At 40.4% G+C, this 21,709-nt stretch overlaps 2 protein-coding genes across 3 annotated transcripts in view; both read right to left on the reverse strand.

The window, feature by feature from the left end:
- ABCB11 (ATP binding cassette subfamily B member 11) overlaps positions 1 to 12,439 on the reverse strand; it is an 86,842-nt gene extending 74,403 nt beyond the window's left edge. The window contains exons 1-3 of one of the 2 annotated variants that reach the window (XM_021702735.2): positions 12,380 to 12,439; positions 2,171 to 2,273; positions 320 to 341 (exon numbers count right to left, since the gene is read on the reverse strand). In XM_021702735.2, coding sequence (XP_021558410.2) covers positions 320 to 341; positions 2,171 to 2,246 — 98 coding nt within the window. In that variant the 5' untranslated portion in view covers positions 2,247 to 2,273; positions 12,380 to 12,439. Of the gene's footprint in view, positions 1 to 319; positions 342 to 2,170; positions 2,274 to 12,379 lie in introns of those variants that run through there. The other variant, XM_044913323.1, reaches the window with a different exon arrangement.
- On the reverse strand, positions 1,723 to 1,899 carry LOC110591984 (ATP synthase membrane subunit K, mitochondrial-like). Its single transcript, XM_044913287.1, has one exon. It carries the CDS (start codon positions 1,897 to 1,899, stop codon positions 1,723 to 1,725), a length of 177 nt encoding a protein of 58 aa, XP_044769222.1.
- Positions 12,440 to 21,709: the final 9,270 nt, after the last annotated feature.

Below are 21,709 nucleotides of genomic sequence, written 5' to 3' on the forward strand. Positions count from 1 at the left end.
CCCCCTCTCATGTGCTCTCTCTCTCTCTCATTCTCTCTGTCTCAAATAAATAAATAAAATCTTAAAAAAAAAAAAAAAAAGAAATTCTGTGGTGTTGCTGGATACACGGAGGAGATTTGGACCCAATACAGAAGGAATATTTCAAAAGGTTTTTGAAATCAATTACAGCAATGTTTTAAAGAGAAAAGGAATGGATTACCTATGCCATTTTATAAGAAGTACAAGATGCATGAAAATATTATCTCTGTTTTGTGCCTTTAAAAGGAATATTAGGGAGCTATTCTAGAAAAGATGATGTATTGTTGAAATAGTCACTTACCTTGAATTCTTATCATTGTTATCTGTCAGGATAAAAACAATGCACAAAGCAGTTAATAATGACACAACAACATAGTCATTAACAATTTTGCTCCAGGAAAACATTCCCATAAATTAGCTTTATTCATGGAACACAGCAAAATGACTATTTGCCTTTCTCTCCTTTTTTTTCATTCTCTCTCTCTCTGTCTCTCATTACACAAGAAAACACTCTGTCAGGTTCAGGACTTCTAGCTTGACTACATTTTTCAATATTTCTACAGGATATGACATATTTGTATTTTCTGAATGTCAACAGGAGACCAACATTTTTAAATTAGCTGAATAAAATCTAATTTTTTGAACTACTGAGTAAAATAAGTATTTATTGTTTTGTTTCTTAGAAACATGAGAATTTATCTGTTTAAAATTGAGACTACAAATTAACTAGACAGTAAGATGATGTTGACACTCCCATGCCAGGAGAAACCACAGGATTGAGCTGGATATGATTTTCCCCAGCATAGATGAGAGCAAACGGAGGGTAGGCAGTGAAAGTGGGGTACAGGGTCATGGGTGTAGGGAAGAAACAGGGAAGGGAATTTCATGGTGTTAATGTCAACCACCGCCATGGGACAACACATCCTGATTCCCTGGCATTTTAATTAATTTAATTTAAGTAAGAGTAAAGAGACATTATAGCACAGATAGAGATTAAATATCTTGGGTTTAGGAATCAGAATTGGATTAGGATGATGGCTCCATTAATTATTGGTTATGTAATCTTTGCCAAGTTTTAAAAAATTTATTCAAGTCTCATTTTTTCTTCTGTAAGTTGTAAAATCATAGGATTTGTTTAAAAAACTAATAATTGCGGGGCACCTGGGTGGCTCAATCAGTTAAGCGTCCGACTCTTGGTTTCAGCTCAGGTCATGGTCTCAGGATCCGAGATGGAGCCCCCTCACTTGGGCTTCCCCTCAGCATTCAGTGGGGAGTCTGCTTCCCCTATGTTTTCCCTCTGCCCTTTCCCCTGCTTGGGCACTCTCTCTCCCTCCCTCAAATAAGTAAATAAATCTTTAAAAACTAATAATAATAATAATTGCTTGGAATCACTTGCGCTCACTAGATGTTAGGTACTAATGTATGGGTCCTCTTTCCCATTATCTCATTCTGGCCAGCATAGTCTTGGTAGTTTCTCACTAAATAATTACTACTATAATCAATTACAACAATAGATGGATAAAGGCAATAATAATAACCAGTGCTGGATATTTATAGATGAGATACTTTCATTCACCCACACTTTGTGTGGTTTCTTTTTCCTAGGTTCTTAATTTATTGTACAGGTTGAGTATTACATGATGAGTTGACATTAGCTTCTCCAGGCATGGGAAGTTAACAGGTGAGGTACAGTTTAAAATCCGTTTATGCTGCTTTCACAGCTGGTGCTTTTTTAGACCTTAATTTGAAGTATAAGACCATCAAAGCAATGCCTCCATATGTAGCCAGTACATAATTCATTCTACCTGTGAGAGTGTAAGAGTTGAAACATGTTTTGATATCAGTGAAATGGAATTGGGCATTAATTTCTGGACCTGCCATGATTTCAGTCTTGCAAAAGGTACCAATTCCACTGGTGTGTCCTTCAGTGTATGCAGCCACCCCGCATTCACCCACACTTCATGTGTTTTTACCTGTCATTTTCAAACATTCCATTACATTGATTCTGGAGCGAACCACCCATTTGTGTGTAAGAAATGCATCCAGTAATTGTTCTCCATATTATTGTTGGTTTTCTTCTGCCCCTTGAAAGTTCACTAGCTTGTCTAACCTCTTTTTATGTAAGAGACAGTAAGAGAAAAAGTCCACTTACGGAAGCTTTCTGACTCTAAACCATAATTGTCCTCTCCAAATTTCTTCACACTGCGAAGAATTACTGAGTCAGACATGGTGACTGCAATCTGCAGTCAATAACCCTATAAAATAAAATAACCATTGTAATTATTTATTTTCTCTTCTTTAAACAAAGTAGTCAAATGAAAGAACAGTTTGGTGCAAGAAATAACTTTCACTAACAATTTCAATCTTCACTAAAAAGCAGATTTTTTAATTGGTCAATAACTCCATGAAAGAGTCAATTATTAAGAAAGATAAAGCCAGGGCACCTGGGTGGCTCAGTTGGTTAAGCGACTGCCTTCGGCTCAGGTCATGATCCTGGAGTCCCCGGGATCGAGTCCCGCATCAGGCTCCCTGCTCGGCAGGGAGCCTGCTTCTCCCTCTGACCCTCCCCCCTCTCATGTGCTGTCTCTCTCATTCTGTCTCAAATAAATAAATAAAATCTTTAAAAAAAAAAAAAGAAAGATAAAGCCAAACCATTGATTATGGCTTTCTCTAGTTGATGAATGGATAGTTACTTTTTATTTGTTTGTCCTTTCTGCTTGTCTATCCTTCTATCCTTCCTTCCATCCTTCCTTCCATCCCTCCTTCCTTCCATACTTCCTTCCTTCCTTCCTTTCATGAGTAAAAATAAAAACCACTAGAGCAGCACAACCAACTGGTGACACTCTTGGGTCAGTGTCTGGAAGGACGACACTTAACACTGGTGAGTAGCCTGCAGTGCTCCTTTGTAAATGCATCTTCAAGATCGAGGATATGGTAAGTCCAGCGTGGACCAGGGGAAGAGCTACTCACTCATTTTCTAAAACAAGTATAACCTTGTCATCAAAACAAACAAGAATGTTATAAGAAAAAATAGAATTATAATTACTTTTTGAAAATAGATTTAAAATTGCTACATACGTTAAGTATAATTCAGCAGTTCATGAACAAAATATAATGAGCAATGTTGATCCCAGGAACCCAATAATCATTTACTGAAAAATATGATCATTTTGATAGATGCAGAAAAGGTATTCAATAAAAATCAATATCCATTACTGATTTCTAAAACCCCATAAAATTAGAGAAATCATTATCTACAACTCCAATGAATAGATTTTGGGTAATGATCAGCAACGAATACTAAAACCATTAACTGAAATCCTGGCGAAGATTCAGTATCTAGTAGTACAAAGTATTGCAAAGATGTAGAGGGAAACATTATATTAAGTCATTATATCTCCTTAAGCTCCTCTTGGCTCCCACCATTTCTCATACTTTCCTTGTTTTTGATGACCTTGACAGTTTTGAGGAGTATTGAGCAGTTATTTTGCAGAATGTCCCCTAAAATGGGACTGATATTTTTCTCAGGACTTTTCTCAGGATTAGACAGGGGTTGTATATTTTGGGGAGGAAAACCACAGAGGTCAAGTACCCTTCTCATTACAACTTATCAAAGGTACTATCAACATAATAGTACCAATCAACATGATTTATAAAAAATAAATTTTAAAAAATAAACTCAATATTAAGAAGTAGAGTGAGAAACATCATTTCATTAAGCAATTTAGGAGGTCAGTAAATTTTTAAAAAGTACATCAACTAGATTCAAAATTCTTTTAACAACAAAATTTATTCACTATAGCAGTATTACATTCAGAGAATGCAATGCTCACAGGTTATATCATTTTTGAAATTTTAACCAAAAATTTATTTTTCAAAAGGAAAAAAAATACTTGGATAATGAGAAAATAAGAATACTTTAACAATAGTTGTAATATCACATCTAATTTTAAAATAACACTTTTTTTAAAAAAATGCAGTATTCAATGGTTTTTTTTCCTGGCTTAGCTCTTCATTTAAAAAGGTTTCTTTCCACTGGTGTGCAAATATTTGGCAGCACTTAGAGACCAGTGGTGTAGTATCTTGTCCATGAACTTCAGAGTCTCGCAGATCCTCTGGCTTCTCTCCATGTTGTTGCATATGTTTTTTAACCTCTCTCCAGGCCCTGTTCTCCATCATTCAAGTCAGTGGTGGTGACGGTGATAAAATCTGCCTTGCAGGACTAGTGTGAGAATGACATGAAACTGTGTCTGCACATCAGTTGGCACAAAGGGAGAAAACAGCTAACATTCCTTTTGGCCTTCAAGCTTACAAACTGTCTTCCTACCCACCCCCTCTGGGGTCACTTGCAGTAAGCCACCCTCTATCAAGGAGGAGAATGATGATCAACCAACCTACTCTCTTCATTTTCTCTGTCTGTGCCCTCAGCAATTCTGTACAGTTGTTTTCACATTGGGTTTGCTTACATTTCACTTCTTTCAGAATGCAGTGATTTTGGGGATCTCTATTTTACTATTAAAGAGTAATATTCTCAAACACAAAAATTCATCTATAACATGGATTTCCATCCACTAGCATTGACAGTGCCCTTCAGCCAAAGACCACCGGGAGCACAACTGTAGTTGAACAATCTGGATTTATTACTTATTTCAGTGAGGAAGAACATGTGGTGGAGATCATGGGGGCCTCAGTAAGAGGGTGTTAGAAAGAATATCTTTATAGGACTTGAGCTTCAGTTAGGTCATTTGGGAGAGGATCCAAGAAAGTGGGGGTTTGCTCCAGATTGGATGCTGTCAGAAAGCCAGAGCAATTTCATGATTGGGTGCCTAAATAGTCACTCATAGCAAGACAGAGGGATGTTTGGTATTTTGGGGGGTTGCACAATGACCTTGTTTTTGCCTGTGCTTGGGCAAAACTATGGACTGGCCTTGCTTTGTTTCATTTTTTTTTTTTTAAGATTTTATTTATTTATTTGAGAGAGAGAATGAGAGAGAGAGAGCAGGAGAGGGGGGAGGGTCAGAGGGAGAAGCAGACTCCCTGCCGAGCAGGGAGCCCGATGCAGGACTCGATCCTAGGACTCCAGGATCATGACCTGAGCCGAAGGCAGTCGCTTAACCAACTGAGCCACCCAGGCGCCCCGCTTTGTTTCATTTTTATTCTGGTTTCAGAGTGAGTTTGTCTGAGGTTGGTGGGATGGTTAATTTTATGTATCAATTTGAGTGAACTAAGGGATACCCAGATAGCTGGTAAAGCATTATTTCTGGGTATGGCTGTGATGGTGTTTCCAGAAGAGATTAACATTTGAATCTGTAGAATACTGTCCTGACCAGTGCAGATGGGCATTATTCATTCAATCCTTTGAAGGCCTGAATAAAGCAAAGAGGCAGAGAAACTGAATAGACATTTTTCTAAAGAAGACATCAAAATGGCCAACAGGTACATGAAAAGATGCTCAACATCACTAATCATCAGGAAAACCCGTATCAAAATCATAATGACATATCACCTCACATCTGTTAGAATGGCTATCATTAAGAAGACAAGAAATAACAGTGTTGATAACCATTTGGAGAAAAGGGAAACTTCGTGCCCTGTTGATGGGAATATAAACTGGTTTAGCCACTATGGATCAGTATGGAGGTTCCTTAAGAAATAAAATACAAGGGGCGCCTGGGGGGCTCAGTCGTTAAGCGTCTGCCTTTGGCTCAGGTCATGATCCCAGGGTCCTGAGATCGAGCCCTGTATCGGGCTCCCTGCTCAGTGGAGAGCCTGCTTCTCCCTCTCCCACTCCCCCTCCTGCTTGTGTTCCCTCTCTCGCTGTCTCTCTCTCTCTCTCTGTCAAAATAAATAAATAAAATCTTTAAAAAAATAAAATAAAATACAAGGGTGCCTGGGTGGCTCAGTTGGTTAAGCATCAGCTCAGGTCATGATCTCTGGGTCCTGGGATTGAGTCCCACATCAGGCTCCCTGCTCAGCGGGAGTCTGCTTCTCCCTTTGCCCCTGCTCGTGCTCTCTCTCTCTCTCTCTCAAATAAATAAATACAATCTTAAAAAAAAAGAAATAAAAAATACAGCTATCATATGATCCAGCAATCCTACTTCTGGGTATATCCCTGAAAGAAATTAAAATAGGATATTGAAGAGATAACTGCACTCCTGTGTTTATTACAGCATTATTCACAATAGCCAAGATAGAGAAAAAACCTAAGTGCCCATTGATGGATGAATGGATAAAAAAGATGTGGCATATATATATGTATATATACACACACATATATAGAATATATAAAAAACTATATACATACACACACACACACATATACACATATATACAATGGAATATTACTCAGCAATAAGAAAGAAGGAAATCCTGTTATTTGTGACAACATGGATGGACCTTGAGGGCATTGTGACAGAGATAAACCAGACAGAGAAAGACAAATATTATATGATATCACCTGTATGTGGAATCTAAAAAGGCTGAACTCATAGAAATAGTAGAATGGTGGTTACCAGAGGTTGAGGGATGGAGGGATTGGGAAGATGTTAAAGGATACCAACTTGCAACCAGAAGATGAGTATGTTCTGGAAATCTAATGCACAACATAGTGATTATATATAGTGATTATATATATAATATATATTATAGTGATTATATATATACACTTCATCTTTTTTATCCATTCATCCATCGATGGGCACTTAGGTTTTTTCTCTATCTTGGCTATCGTGAATAATGCTGCAATAAACACAGGAGTGCAGTTATCTCTTCAATATCCTTCAAGTATTTGAAGCAATACTTCAAAATTGCTAAGAGGCTATATCTTAAATGTTCTTACCACAAAAAAGAAATGACTATTATGTGACATAATAGAGGTGTTAGCTAAAGCTAGGGTGGTGATTATATTGCCATATATAAGTGTATCAAAGCAACAAGTTGTATTCCTTAAAATTATAAAATGTTATATGTCAAATACATCTGAGTAAAAAGTTAATTAATTTTTTTGAAGTCAGGAAAGGATGAATTTGCTGTTTTACTTTAGCTGGGACATCCATCCTTTCCTGCCCTTGGATGTCAGAGCTGCTGGTTCTTGGCCCTTCGGTTGGTTGCTCAGTCAGAAACTGGAGCTAGTTCCCTTATCTCTGCCCAGCTCAGAAATGGCAGTGATGACTTTTGAAGGCCATGGTGTTGAAAAAGTTTATGATTTGCTGCTTCCACAAAGACAGTGGCAATTTTATAATGCTCAATCTGGGAAAGTGCAATGAGATACAAAAATTACCAGAACGAATAAGCAAAAGCCTTGCTTATGATATTTTCCAGGAAACGCGATGTTTCCAGATGTTAGGTGAATTGCCTCATATCATTATAAGCATAGAATGAAATTCTGGTATATCATTAGACCATGTGTTCTTCCACTGGTTAATTCCCTTTTTATTAGATGAGATCCTGGGAAACATAGCTGATGCTGGGAAGTATCTCCGATAGTTTCTGAAACCCTGGGAACAGAGTGGGAATCTAGTTTTCAGTGATAAACAAGTTTGTTTCACAGGGTCGCAAGAGTGTGTCTCCTCCTCACCAGGTACATTCCACGATTTAAGCATGCTATGGTGTTTTGTCACATCATTTCCCCATCAATATCAGCAGATGTAATGTCATCTAATTCTACTCTCTCGGCTGTTATCTATAGTACCTAAGCTAACAATTTTGTTCTTGAGCTTCCTAAAGTGTGTGAAGGCTTCTTGGGTATCACACATTGCAGGAAGCTTTAATTAAGCTTTCCCAACAATTTACAATAACAAAATTTTACTTTAACCACACAAAAGAACTCAGAATTGAAAATAAGGTACCATGCTATTTTCTTTTCACTCTGCCTTTTCATAAAGTAAATGATTTTAATCTGCAAAAAATCTCTTTGGAAACAGATTGAGAATTTTCAAGTCTTCCAGGAAGATGGTCTTTCAATAAACTTAGAAAATCTAGGAGTTGAAAGCCAGAAATCAAGATTTCTAAGCACTGACTGGCAGACTTTGGCCACCTAATTGTGGAATCCCCCAAGAATTTTTAATTGTCCATGCCAGCACTACTGTCCCTCTCTGCTAAATGGCATGTGGTCTATGTGCAGACTATCTGTACTTCTGTTTAACTATCCAGGGTTGAAGTTTACTTTTCTTTGATAAGATGTGTAATCTTATCAACACAGAGGACAGTCTCCTGACCTTTACTGGTAGACACATCACAGATAATTCTACTTTAGAACACTAGCAACAATATTCTGGAAGACCACTACTGGGGAGGAGAGAGAGAAGTCAGAAAGTAACACCTGGATGGGTTGCCTGACAGAACCTAGCACACAGACAAATCTCAGAAAGGGGATAAATAAGCAGTTCCATGGAGGACTTGAGGCTGTCAAAACTAGATGAGATAAAGTTCTATAAGCCATGTCAGGGACAAACCAAAAATCCAAAGAATATAAAATGTCAGTGCCCACCTTGGACCATTACATCAAGGCTGTTAAGTGTGACTTCAAGACACCAGTCTGGCTATTGATGCTGCAGGAGAGCTGAAAAAGAGAAAGAAGAAAGAAAGAAGAAAGAAAGAAGAAAGAAAGAAAGAAAGAAAGAAAGAAAGAAAGAAAGAAAGAAAGAAAGAAAGAGAGAGAAAGAAAGAAAGAAAGAAAAAAGAAAGAGAGAGAGAGAGAAAGAAAAGAAGAAAGAAAGAAAGAAAAAAGAAAGAAAGAGAGAGAGAAAGAAAAGAAGAAGAAAGAAAGAGAAAAAGAAAGAAAGAAAGAAAGAAGGGGGAAGGAGGGAAGGAAGGAAGAAGAAAGAAAGAAAGAAAGAGAGAGAAAGAAAAGAAGAAGAAAGAAAGAAAGAAAGAAAGAAAGAAAGAAAAAAGAAAGAAAGAAAGAAAGGGGAAGGAGGGAAGGAAGGAAGGAAGAAGAAAGAAAGAAAGAAAGAGGAGAGGGAGGGAGGAAGGAAGGAAGGGAGAGAGAGGGGAAGGAAGGAAGGAAGGAAGGAAGGAAGGAAGGAAGGAAGGAAGGAAGGGGAGAGAAAGAAGAGAGAAAAGAAACAGGTCAGGGGTGAAAATAGTTCTCCCAGAAGCTGGAATCCTTCCAGGCTGAAGATACAAATATAATAGGAGCATTCGGCCCACTGCCTGTTTTTGTAAAGAAAGCTTTATTGGAACTCAATCATGTCTATTAGTTTTAATTTTGTCTTTGGCTGTTCTTGTGCTACAATGGAGGAGTTGAGTAGCTGTGACAGAAACTATACTTACATCCCCCCACCCACCCACCAATGCTTAAACCATTTATTTTCTAGCCTTCTGCAGAAACTGTTTGCTGTCTTCTGTATTATGAGGTCAGTCCAGGACAGCTTGGTGCCTGAGGAGAAATATTGCCTGATTTACCCAACCTAAAAATCATATGGAGCACCAGCCCTCCAACCTGCCCTGTCCTTGGGGAACTTACAGTGTGGCAGAGAAGACAGGTGCCACATAAGAAATGACAAGCCTGGTGATTGTGAGTGAAGGGGAAGCATGGGCATCTCCTAGACCCTCAAGCAGAGGCCCTGCCCTGGCCTAGAGAGCTGGGGGAGGCTTTGGAGCCAATGCATTTTCAGCATGGGACATAAGAGATAAGGGTGAGTTAGCCAAGGAAACAGGAGAGAGAAAAGCATCCCAGCCAGGGAAGAGCACATGAAAAGGCCCAGACCCCAGAGAGAGCACATAGGCTCAAGGACAGAAGAATGTCCAGTGAGTGTGAGGGAAAGTGGATGGACATCTCTGAAGGATGTGGCTGCTGGATTCCTCAGGGCCTCGTCTTTAACGCTGAGGACTTGGGACCTTATCCCAATGGCAAGGGAACTAATAAGGACTTTTAGGCAAGATAAATATATGATCATTTTTATACTTGTTAAAAAAAGCCAATGCTCTGATAAGGCTTGGAATTTGAGAGCCCACACGCAGAGGGACTAGGAAATCTGGTTGGGAAGGGTGAAACATTCTGCCAGGCCAGGCAGCGGGCACCCTCATTTAGCAGGGCACGGACCACACGGTTCATCTCTCTCCCGGGCAGATAGGCCTGAGGCGACCAAATGAAATGGGCTTGTGGTGCCCCACGGCTCAGCCATCAGTGCCCAGCTCCTGTCACTTTAGGCTCTTGTCGGTTCTCTACTCTACCAGGGTTTCATGTTTTCAGTTGTCTCTGGGGAGATTTGTTCTGCTTTCCATCTCATTTTCTCCCGAATACTATCTTTGAAACATGTTGATTTTGCCTTGACTGAATTCAGGAGGAAGAGGCTGAGGTTTGTCTCATCCAGACCAAGATAATAAGGAAGATCTAAATGCCCTACCAGCCATTGAGATGCTGGAGGGATAGTGAGGGGTACAAGGCCAGGCTCAGGGGTGGAGTGGCCTTCACCCCAGCCCACAGCCCACTGTGATTATTCTCCTTGGTTTTTCTCTTGTGGGGCCTTTCCTTTTGTAAAAGCTCTCAAGGCCGCCAGCACCACACGCTCCCCCTTCCCTGGGCTGCTCAGAGAGACAAGCAGAACTGCCCCTGGTCCTCTGGAATTTGAAAGTCACCTCCTAAGCCACAAATTCTGATTTTTTTTTTTAAGCCCTGAAAATGCCTTTCACTGCTGACATGTAGAAATGCAAGTAGCGCACTTTTGATATTATTAAACCCAGCAAATGATTTGTTTCTCCCAAGGATCATTAAAAGGAGGAAAGTAATATTAGTTAGGCTAAGATAAAAATGAGGCCCCTTTCGCCCCGAGGGCTGCAGCTGATGGGCAAGGGAATGAAATAAAATGGAGGACTAAAGAATTGCTCTCAAACAAAAGAGTTTAAGGTCGACGTCACTCCCAGCTTTTCTTGGTCTCTACACGAATAGTTTTCCCATCTGCGCAAAGCAACACCCAACTCTAACACTAAATTCTTGCAATGGAACTTGGGCATTTTTTTTCTTTTTATTTTTTTTAGCAATTTCAGTGTCTTTTAAAACCATGGAGTGAGCAGGGTTTTTTTTTTTCCCCTTACATTACTTCCTAATCTATTTCCAGCATTCATCAGCAAATATTTGTCACCATTACTGTTAGTAGAAGGACACACGAATTATTCAAGGGCCTTACGATCAAGTGGGGGGCAGGGCATGTAAACAGTTAACTCCCAGGCAGGGAAATGCGGGCTCCGGAGATAACAGCAGAGGGTTACAGAGCAGAGGAGGAGGGTACCCAAGTCTGGAGGGGTAGGGGGCGCATGGGGCTGAGGTGGAGGTGTGGCTGCACACAGAAAGAACTTCCATTAAACAAGAGCCTATAAATAAGTTAATACTTTACAAGTTTAATGATAACCACTATTACATCCCAATATTTTTTTTTTAAAGATTTTATTTATTTATTTGACAGAGAGAGAGAGAGACAGCGAGAGAGGGAACACAAGCAGGGGGAGTGGGAGAGGGAGAAGCAGGCCCCCTGCTGAGCAGGGAGCCCGATGTGGGGCTCGATCCCAGGACCCTGGGATCATGACCTGAGCCGACGGCAGACGCTTAATGACTGCGCCACCCAGGCGCCCCTATTACATCCCAATATTAAGAGTTTGGGGTGCAGTCATTATAATTTGTCTCTAATATGTCTAGTAAGCTAGTCTTCCCTCAAAACACTTGTAAATAGCACACTTTATTCCCAGATATCATCCGATATTTGATTGGCAGCCACATCCTTCAGAGATGTCCAAATCATCAGCAACATGTGAATTTTACTAGCTAGGGAAACCTAAAACGGGGAAGTAGATTCTAGAAACCAACCTTTCCCCCCTCTAGCCATGCATCCAGAGCTCATATTTTTTAGTATCTAAATTATTGAAAACTGGGAGAATGAGGAAATGAGCATGGTGTTGGAGAAAAGAGAAAGCCGGTATAGTTCTCTATTAAACCAGCACCAGCTTTCTGGGATGGGATTTGTGGTTATCTGTGCAAATAGCATTGTGCTTTCATAAAGCCAAGATTTAAAAGTTCACTAGCTTTTTTACTTTGGGCAGATTATTCGATCCGTTCACCCATTCACACCACATACCCCATACACCACACACACACACACACACACACACAGATTCTCAAGACAGCTGATGCATAAAGTAGTACTGCTATAAATGAGACAGCGACCAAGAGCCATCTGTACTGTACATCATATTATGAAAGTATCAATGTACTCTGCAAGTTCCTACCCAAGCATTACAGTATTATCGCATCACAAGAGGACAGCCTTTAGTGAACCAGAAACACAACACCCCACAAAGTAGAAGCTAGAGGACATGGACTTGCAGACTGTAGTCCTCAATGCTATAGAGAGTAGAAGTCACTTACCTGTGAGCGTGAACTTGAGGAAGCCAGAGAAACAAGAGACTCTACTGTGGAGAGTCGAAGGGTTTTACAACCTTTTCCAGCTTCAGTTTTCATCATTATAAAACACTGAACAGAATTCAAGCTTTTTGAAAACATTATCTATTTGCTGACAGGTCAATGCCCCGAAGGCTAACCCAAAGCACAGTTCAGTGACATCTGAGGAAAGGTTGAGCACACTGGAAATAACCCCAAACACAGTGCGCTTGGGAAGCCGTCTGAGGGCGCCAACAGGCTTTGGAAAGTGCAGATTCCCTTGAAAGGGAACACAGACCCCGGCGTGTCCCCCCCAACCAAGAGCGCTGTGATTTTGGCTCCCTCCACCCCTTCTTTTCATAGGCCCTTGGTCTTAAGAAGTTACTGTAAAACAAACAAGACCAAAAACGAAAAACCTTGAGACTTTTCCCCTCAATTTGAAATATTACTCTGGGAAAATCCTTACGTTGCAGGCCCCTGATATTTCTGTTGCATGGAGATAGATAACCTGGAAGAGCACCTGAAACAGCCTTTTGCTCAAAACTCTGCGTGCTCACATGACCCTTGCACCCTGGCCTCCACAGTCAACGACCTCAGGCTCTACCCGCCAGAGGAAGCCTTGTGTAAGGAGAGATAAATGATTTTTTAAAAGGTTTAAATTAACAGAAACCCAAGTCAAATAAACACATATAGCTTCTCCAATGGCTTTGTGTACATATTAGAGACAAATCTGGATCTGTTCCTCTCCCTTCCTGTTAATTCTTCCATTTTCTCAAATGCTCTTATTTTTTCTCTCTCCTTGCCTAAGCTAATCCTTTCCTAAGTGTGCCTCACTCTGGCCTTCAGCAATGAATAATAGCCAATGTTGGTCAAGCCCTTGTTGGGTACCTGGCTCAGGTAAAGAGTTTTATTTGTACCCCCTTATTTGGATTTCTCAATAACCGTAGGGGTTAGGTGCTATCATCATCATCCCCATCGTAGAGTTGAGGGAACTGAAGCACAGAGAGGATAAATAACTCACCCAAGGTCTTACAAGTAAGGTGTAGAGCCTATGCCCCAACCACTAACCTTCCACCCCATGCTCTAAAATGCAGGTGATGAGCTAGTGCTTCTCAGTTTACAGAAAAGAAGATCAAATAATCAGATCAAATTTTCTCAACTTAAAATTTGTCAGCCATAAACTTTTTATTAAAAATTCAGAATCCACAGGACACCTGGGTGGCTCAGTCAGTTAAGCATCTGCCTTCAGCTCAGGTCATGATCCCAGGGTCCTGGGATGGAAACCTGCATGGGGTTCCCTGCTCAGCAGGGAGTCTGCTTCTCCCTCTCCCTCTGCCCTCTCCCCCCCTCGGCTTGTGCTCTCTCTCTTTCTCTCTCTCTCAAATAAATAAATTAATTAAAAATCTTTAAAAAAAATCAGCATCCACTACTGTTTGTCTCTACTGGAATCCATATATATGACGGTTTATACTTTAGCCCCAAATTTTGTATGTTATTATATGTATATGTTAAAATTTCCATATATCAAGGTCAGCAAACATAAGAACATTCTAAGATGTTCCCCTCTCTGAACTGGTTTGAGAAGCCCTGGGACACATTGACTTCTGAGGCAACACAAATGTAGTAATATTGGGTTTGGCACCAGTTAGGATCCAGGACAAAGAAATTTTCTCTACACAAAACCAAAAAGACAGCAGAGCTGTGGGGTTGTAGCCTTGATTGGGAGAAGATTCTCGGTAGAATTTTGTGACCTTTGTTCTGGTGAAATAGTTGATAATAGCCACAGGATGGAAAGGAGCTTCTCACTGGTCCTAGTGTCCTAAACCTTCCCTTTGTGTGACATGTAGATATACAGTAAGATTTAAAAAAGAGAGCTCTAGAGCTAGAAACAATATTGCAGATATTTTGTTCAACCGCCTCAACTTGTAGATGCAAAAACTGAGGACAGTGCAATGACCTATCCTGAGTGCCTTGGAGGTTTAATAACATCTTCTTCTGCTCCTTCAACTCTGGCCCCTCGACTAGCCAGGACAGGATGAATACCAAGTTAATCATTCCTATTTTGTTTCAGCAGTAGGTGAGCTTTCTTTATGGTTTATGGCCTAAAAACAGGTAGGGCTGTGGTGCCTGCTGTCTTCCAGTTAAAACATCAACTGAAACACTTTTGAGTGCTTACTGTGTGCCAAATACTGTTCTAACCTCTGGGATACAGTATGAGCAAAACTGATGAGAATTCCTGCCCTCACGTATCCTATATTCTGGTGGGGCTAGGGGCAGAGATAGATAGTAAATAACAAGCACAACATACGTGCAGATGGTGATAAATGCTATGGAGAAAAAGATTAGAGGAAAGGAATGTGATAGGGAGTATGTGTATGTGTGAATGTGTGTTTGTGAGGTGAGCAGGAGGTTCACCATCTTAAGTCAGGTGGTTAGAGAAGGTGACATACGAGGAACGACCCGAGGTGAGGGAGCAAGTACATGAGGATCTGAAGGAACAGTAAGTGCAAAGCCCTGGGGTAGGGGAGCACCTGCTATCTTTAAGGAACCACAAGGAAGTCAGTATAGCTGGAGTAGAGTAAGAAGGAGAGAGAATAGTAGGAAATGGTATCTTTGTAATGGCAGTAGGTCAGTGGTTCTCAAAGTGTGACTTACTAGACCAGCAGCATCAGTGTTAGCTATTAGAAATATAAACTCTGGGGCCCACCTTAGATGTCCTGAAAAAACCTCTTGGGGTGGCACTCAGCATGCTGAAGTTTGAGAACCACCATCATAGAAGCTTGGAGGTCACTTTAGACCAGTTAGGACCATGGTTCAAACTCATACCCAAAAATGCCTCAGGGAAGGCCCCAAATGATGAAGATAGAATTCAGCCGACAATTGTTCCAAAAACTGTACTGAGGAAGAAAAAACTGTATTGAGGATCATTCTGGGCACTTTGGAAGAAACAAAAGAAATCACTATTACTTTCATTCTTTGAATCATTCAAACACAAATCATTGAGCATCTTCTATTTGCAAGATACCATGTCAGATGTTATGCTGGTTGCCAACTTGTACACATTAGAGTTAGAGTCTTCGAGAATGTATAAATCTTAAAGGGAAGATAAAGCTCCACATAAAAAGCAATTAAGAATAAAATAAGGTAGAACAACATCGAATGTCAAAATGTTCAATGCATCTCTTAAATATTTTTTAAAAATGACACATCAGTGGGGACAGGAATCACCAGGGAAACAGTCTCCGAGGAGAGGGAATTGGAGTTATGTCTCAGAGTATGAGGAGGGCCCAGTCAGGAACACAGCATGAGCAAGGTCATAGAACACACACAGGCAGCATTAAGAAGAACCAGATGAGAGAAGAGGGTAGAAAACAGTGGGGTTGTTTTGTTTGTTGGCAAACAGTGGCGTTGAAGTTCGCCGAGGTAGGTGAAGACAGGCAAAGAAGGGTTTTCAGTGCCAGTAAGATGAGTTGCAGATAGTCTGACCGGAGCTTCAGTCCAGAGGAAGTCATGCACATGTACACCAATGACAGGCTCTTTTGCTTGGTCATTACCATCCTGAAAAATCAATATAAATTGTGAAAATCCAGCTTGACACAATATAATTGGCTGTGTTGTTGTGGCATAAAGACTAGTAGAGAGAAAATGTTGGAATTAGAACTTCCTTCGGTAACTTTCTGTTTTTAAAGCAACCCATGTGGAAGGATACAATCTCCATAGTTTAGTTCACTGCAAAAGGAGGCAGAATGGACCGTACAGTGAAAAGAACACAGGTTTATGGAGTAATGACAACTGGGCTCATATCCTGCTTCTGTCTCTTACTTGTGATGTGATTTTAGTTAAGGTAATGATACTTACTAATTATTTCCCCCTCACATCAAGTTCAACAGTCTTTGAGTGAAGGGAAGTTGATGGCCAGAGAAGGTGCTTAGCTCCATAAGTCACTCAGGGATCCAGGCTGATAGAGCCTCTGCTATCCTCAACAAGTGACTTTCTAGGTCTTGGACATTGGCATCTAGCCATCACATAGGGTAAGAGAAAATATGGAGTGTTGCATATGGACAGTGTCCACAGACCAAACCTAGAAGTGGCATCCATATGCCATTGGCCAGGACTCTGTCACACGGCCCCATCTAACTGCCGAAGAGAGTAGGAGATGAGGTTTAGCTGTGCACCCAGGAGCTGTGGTTAAAAGCTAGCCAATCTCAAGATATGGGTTTTGGAATCACAATGATTTGAATTCACTTCCCGGCCACGTGACTTTGGGCAGGTTACTTAATCTCCATCAGCCTCAGTTCCTTCATCGGTAAAATGGAAGTAGTAATAGCGTCATTAGAGGGTGATGAAGTCTGCCTGAACTTACCTGTGCCAAGAGCCTGGGCAAACATGCCGCATGTGGGAAAGAAAGTATTTTGGATGTGGGGACATCCTTTTACCTAATCCTCAAAGGAATCCTCCAGAAGTGCCCACCACTAGTTGATCTGACCCCCAGGGATTATGCCCTAACATGGGTAAGTTTCAATTTGGAATCTGAGATTTCAGTCTATTTGGATGGCATGTGGATATTCACCCCCGACCCAACATGCCCCAAGCTAATGAATGGGTACCCTCCTTAATCATACTGCACTGTGAGTCTGGCTGGCTCTGCCCTGAAAAATACATGCTTAAGATTTTTTAAATGAACTTTCTCAGTCTCATTCCTTCTAGTCAAAGGTATCCACAATTGATACCCATGATAAGGTATTAATAGCACATATTTTCCCAGAAGCCCTTCCAAATAAGTCAGTGATATCCAAAAAAGATTGGCCCTCTCGTTGTGCAGGGGTGATTCAGTGTTAGTGTAGTAGGAACGCTGTGAACCAAGGACCTGTACATTTTTCTCTTCCCCTTTCCTTACCCTGTGATTCTTCTCCAGGCAGGCAGTTAGGTGAATTTTGTATAGCTTGTATCTACCAAAATCCGTATATTCCTAATTTTGTTTTGTAGACATGTAAAAAAGACTAGAAGAAAAATATAAATGTGATTATCTGCAAGTTATAAAAATTGAGTGTGGATGAGTTTTATCTGCTTCTTTGTGCTTTCCTGCATCTTCTAAACTGCATACAATAAAAGCAAACTATTTTTAATTTAAGATTTATTAAATGAAAAGAATAAAGTATATGACAAAAATAATGCTTAATAAAATTTGAACTACTACTAATTTTTTAAATCTATCTGGAGGTTTTGAATGCTCTCCAAATATGAGCTGTTGTTCAATCGATGCTCTTCTCCCTGAAGGCTCTAGTGTCTGCAAAAAATTTGGACCCCTCATTTGAACATCACAGGTAAAATTTCTGTGGATTCGAAGTCTCTGTCTGCATTGCAATCCTGGTTTATCCTAACGCAGATAAGTCCCATGTGGTGGTGCGTGAAGCTCCTACTCGGTGGTGTGGTCCAGTGGTCCTAAATCTAGAGGCAGCCCCATCCTACTCCAGACCTGTGCCCCTGGGCCCACTTCTCCCAAAAGCTGGCTCTAATCTGAACAGGCTTTGGGGTCCCCTTTGGCTCTTGTACAGTCTGTCTCAACCCTATGTCGTGTCTGGCTTTGGCTCCTGGGACTCCTCCAGAGCCCCACTTGTTTGGCCATTTTGAGTAAAACATTTGGCACATAAAACACTTCATGATGGTCTTCAAATCATGCTTCCTCTAAGATGGTTATGGAGATAAAAGTTAAAAATAGTGAATTAGGTCACCTCAGTATATTTTTAGATGTTTTATGCTCCCCCTATGGAACTAACAACACCAAATGAGAGTTTCTCATCACACTCTCAGCAAGTTGTAGCTTACAATTATCTGACGAAATGCATTGAAATCCACAGCTATTTATCTTCTTCAGCTCTCAGTACTTGGCCAGAATTTCTATTTCTGATTCCCATTCTAATGAGGAAAACTGACACAAAAAATGTAGACTTTATTCATGAGCAAATCTTTTCATACCTTCAAGTAGGCTAGTTCTCATCTTTCCCTGAAGGCTCATAAAAATTATGAGGGAACATTAGTATCCGGAGAAGGGAGAAGAGTAGGTGAAAAAAAAAAATAAAGAGAAAGAAAATCAGAGACAATCCTGCTACAGAACAACATTTGTTACCCAGGGATTGTGTCTATGGCATTAAGTAGTCATTTGAACTGTAAAATAAATTCATTTCTCACTGGAGAGGGACAAGCCTGCTGAGGCTCTGGGAAGACTGGGTTTTCATATCTCAGCTTCACCCAGAACACCTCCCTTCTTAAAGTGATGTATCAGTTTTGGAAACTATAGTCAAGCATAGGTCATGATGATCTATCCCAAGTGGTTATAAACAACATGTGAGTGGGAGGGAGTATCTACTACTCCCTAGCTTAATGCAAGGCAATTCATTCTTAATACAACATGCCTTGGCAACAAGGAACCGGTTTTACCAAATTAGCCAATCGTATCTTTGGACAACAATCTAATAGCCTCATAAAACCAAAATCCACTTCTCTTTTCAGTAAGTTTTTCAATCCAGGTGGATGTTGGTAAACTAATATCTTTACCTTTGAGGAGAAAAATTGAAGTTACATTATTTTTATTGCTCTTCTTGCAAATGGCCATTCAGAGCTCCCCAGTTCTACTCTTACTAACTCAGGGTGACTCCTTACTACACAGGAAACTTAGTTTGTGAAACGCTACTTTAAAGCAGGGAGCTGTCTAGACCTGATTCACTAATTCACTGCTTCTCATTGACACTTGTCTAGGCACACATTTGAAAATGTCACAATTCCAAATAACAATGATTAAGAGTGATTAATTAGGGGACCCTGGTCATAAGCATCAAATCTCAGACTAAAGTAGGATAAAATTAAGGACTTGCAGCCAAATTAAACCTGCATCTGACTCTGCTAGAAATGTTGAGGTTGCTGCCATAGTACTAGGGAATCTTTCAGTTCAGACCAGGCTTTCAGCAGACCTCATGTCACAGTCCATACTTACCTCTCCCAGGATGTAGTCAGCCATGCTTACCTCTAGACCACAGTCCATCCCACGTTCGCTGATTTGGCACATCCTCACCTCCTTATTGAATATGGAAGGGTGGCTGCCTAAGGTCTCAGAAATTCATTTTGGGATTTCCCCTGTCATTTATGGGCATGTACAAATGACAGTCGCTAGTTCCTTTCTCTTCTGGAATGTTGTATATGTCTTTATTTTTAGTATAAATGAGTGTGTATGGAGTTGTGCATGTGTGTGTGTGTGTATACAAGTGTTCCAAGCAGAGCACAACTCATAACATCTCATATAACTTAGTATATATGTTATAGTATTTCCCTCCAAGTCAGACCTCAAGGAATTATATCTACATATATCTATAAGGGCTACATGCTAAGAATAATGGGGCAAAAAGAAAGAAAGAGCATGGGCCTTGATGATAGGATTGGGCCACTGAACCAACCCTGAAACCAAATACCTCCAGATTTCATACAATGTGAAATAATTGCTCTTATTACTAATGTCACCATCACTAGGATATGCAGCCAGATATATGCTAACTGATACTCCTTACATTCTTAGATAGCTCCAGAAATTGCTCCGCATCATTACTTCTCAAGGAAGTATAGGTGCATGCGCATGCACACACACACACACATGCACACACAATTTTATACATTCTGCAGATTTTATGAAGGAGAATTCAGAAGATGCCACAAGAAATTAAGTAAGAAGAGTTAATAAGGAAAAAAACAGTCTAACTAAATGGCTCCTTGATGATTCATCTCAAATCTTCATTCCCATCACTCATTAGGGCTTCTTCCAGTAATTCCCCCACCTAAGTGAATATTGACTTTCCCCTCATCCCTCACCTTGCTTCCTGATGTGTCACTGCCAATTCAAGTTTATTGTTTTTTTTTTTTTTTAAGATTTTATTTATTTATTTGACAGAGAGAGAGACAGTGAGAGAAGGAACACAAGCAGGGGGAGCAGGAGAGGGAGAAGCAGGCTTCCCGCAGAGCAGGGAGCCCGATGTGGGGCTCGATCCCAGGACCCTGGGATCATGACCTGAGCCGAAGGCAGACGCTTAACCGACCAAGCCACCCAGGCGCCCTTCAAGTTTATTGTTGAAGCATTAAGCTTTTCTCTCCTCCACTCCTCTGCTTCCTGGATCACCTTTGGAATTATCAGTCTTGTAAAATATCTAATCTTGAAAATATCTAGACCTAATTCAGCCAGCCACTCAAGGTGACAAACTTTCCACCCTAGCCCCATGGTATTATTTGCCCATTACCTCACTGAGAAGGCTCTGGTGCTGATCAATGCTGTTGTGAATCACTCAAAGCCTGGATTAGCCACCGTTGGGCATGATTTTAAGGTTGAGCTGGTTCCTCCAACCCCTGCTGAGATTCCTGGAATTACTTAGAGTCTGAAAAATAATCATCAATAGTGCTCAAACTGGTAGCTACAAACAGCTCACAGGTAAGGAAGCTGGGCTGAGTGGTTTGGTGGCCACTGATGTATGGATGTGGTTTTATATCAGTGAGACCATGGGCAAGCACTGCGTCATTGGCGATAATGTCTGAGGACCAATCTTCAACATCTGATCATATTTCATGTACTATTTGAATGTTCATGGACCATGTGTGATCACACTGGTATCTGAATAAAATAAAGTGTAATAAAAAATACCTATACCTTCTTCAGGCATAAAACCCCATTTATAACTTCTAATATCTCCTACTAGATCCTAAATTCCAAAACATTCTCATTTAAATGTCATAATAGGGATAAAATTCACAGCAATGCTGTTTGCACAGCCTTCCTCATGACTTCCAGCATTGTTTCTCAGTTGTGGCCTTTAAATTTCTGATAACTTCCAATTCTGAGAAACCACTTCCTCTTTTCTTCACACTCCCATTGGATTCACATTTTTTTTTCTTTCCCCTTGTAAGGATCTGGAGCTGTGTTTTTTGACACAACTATTGAATTTTATCCTAATTCCAGTGTTCTTTTCTCTCATTTTGTTTCATTTATATTATTATAACATTTCTGATAAATCTTTTTTATAAATGCATGGCTTTTTAAACTTCCTAAATAATCCAGTGACTTTTCTCCTTCTTCATTGGCAATTACCAATACATCCTAAGCATCTTGAGTCCTCTCTCACCTTTGGCTCATCTTGGTGTTCAATTCCTACATCGCAAGGTCTTTGAACAAAGCAAACAACATTCCTGACACAAATAAGGGGGAGAAAAACAAGGGAAATTAGGGGTTTGCTCTCATTACTGGAGTGTGGGCAGGGACACAGGAAATACTTAATGCTCATTACT

Source organism: Neomonachus schauinslandi, chromosome 3, assembly GCF_002201575.2.
Source record: "Neomonachus schauinslandi chromosome 3, ASM220157v2, whole genome shotgun sequence".
Lineage (NCBI taxonomy): Eukaryota > Metazoa > Chordata > Mammalia > Carnivora > Phocidae > Neomonachus > Neomonachus schauinslandi.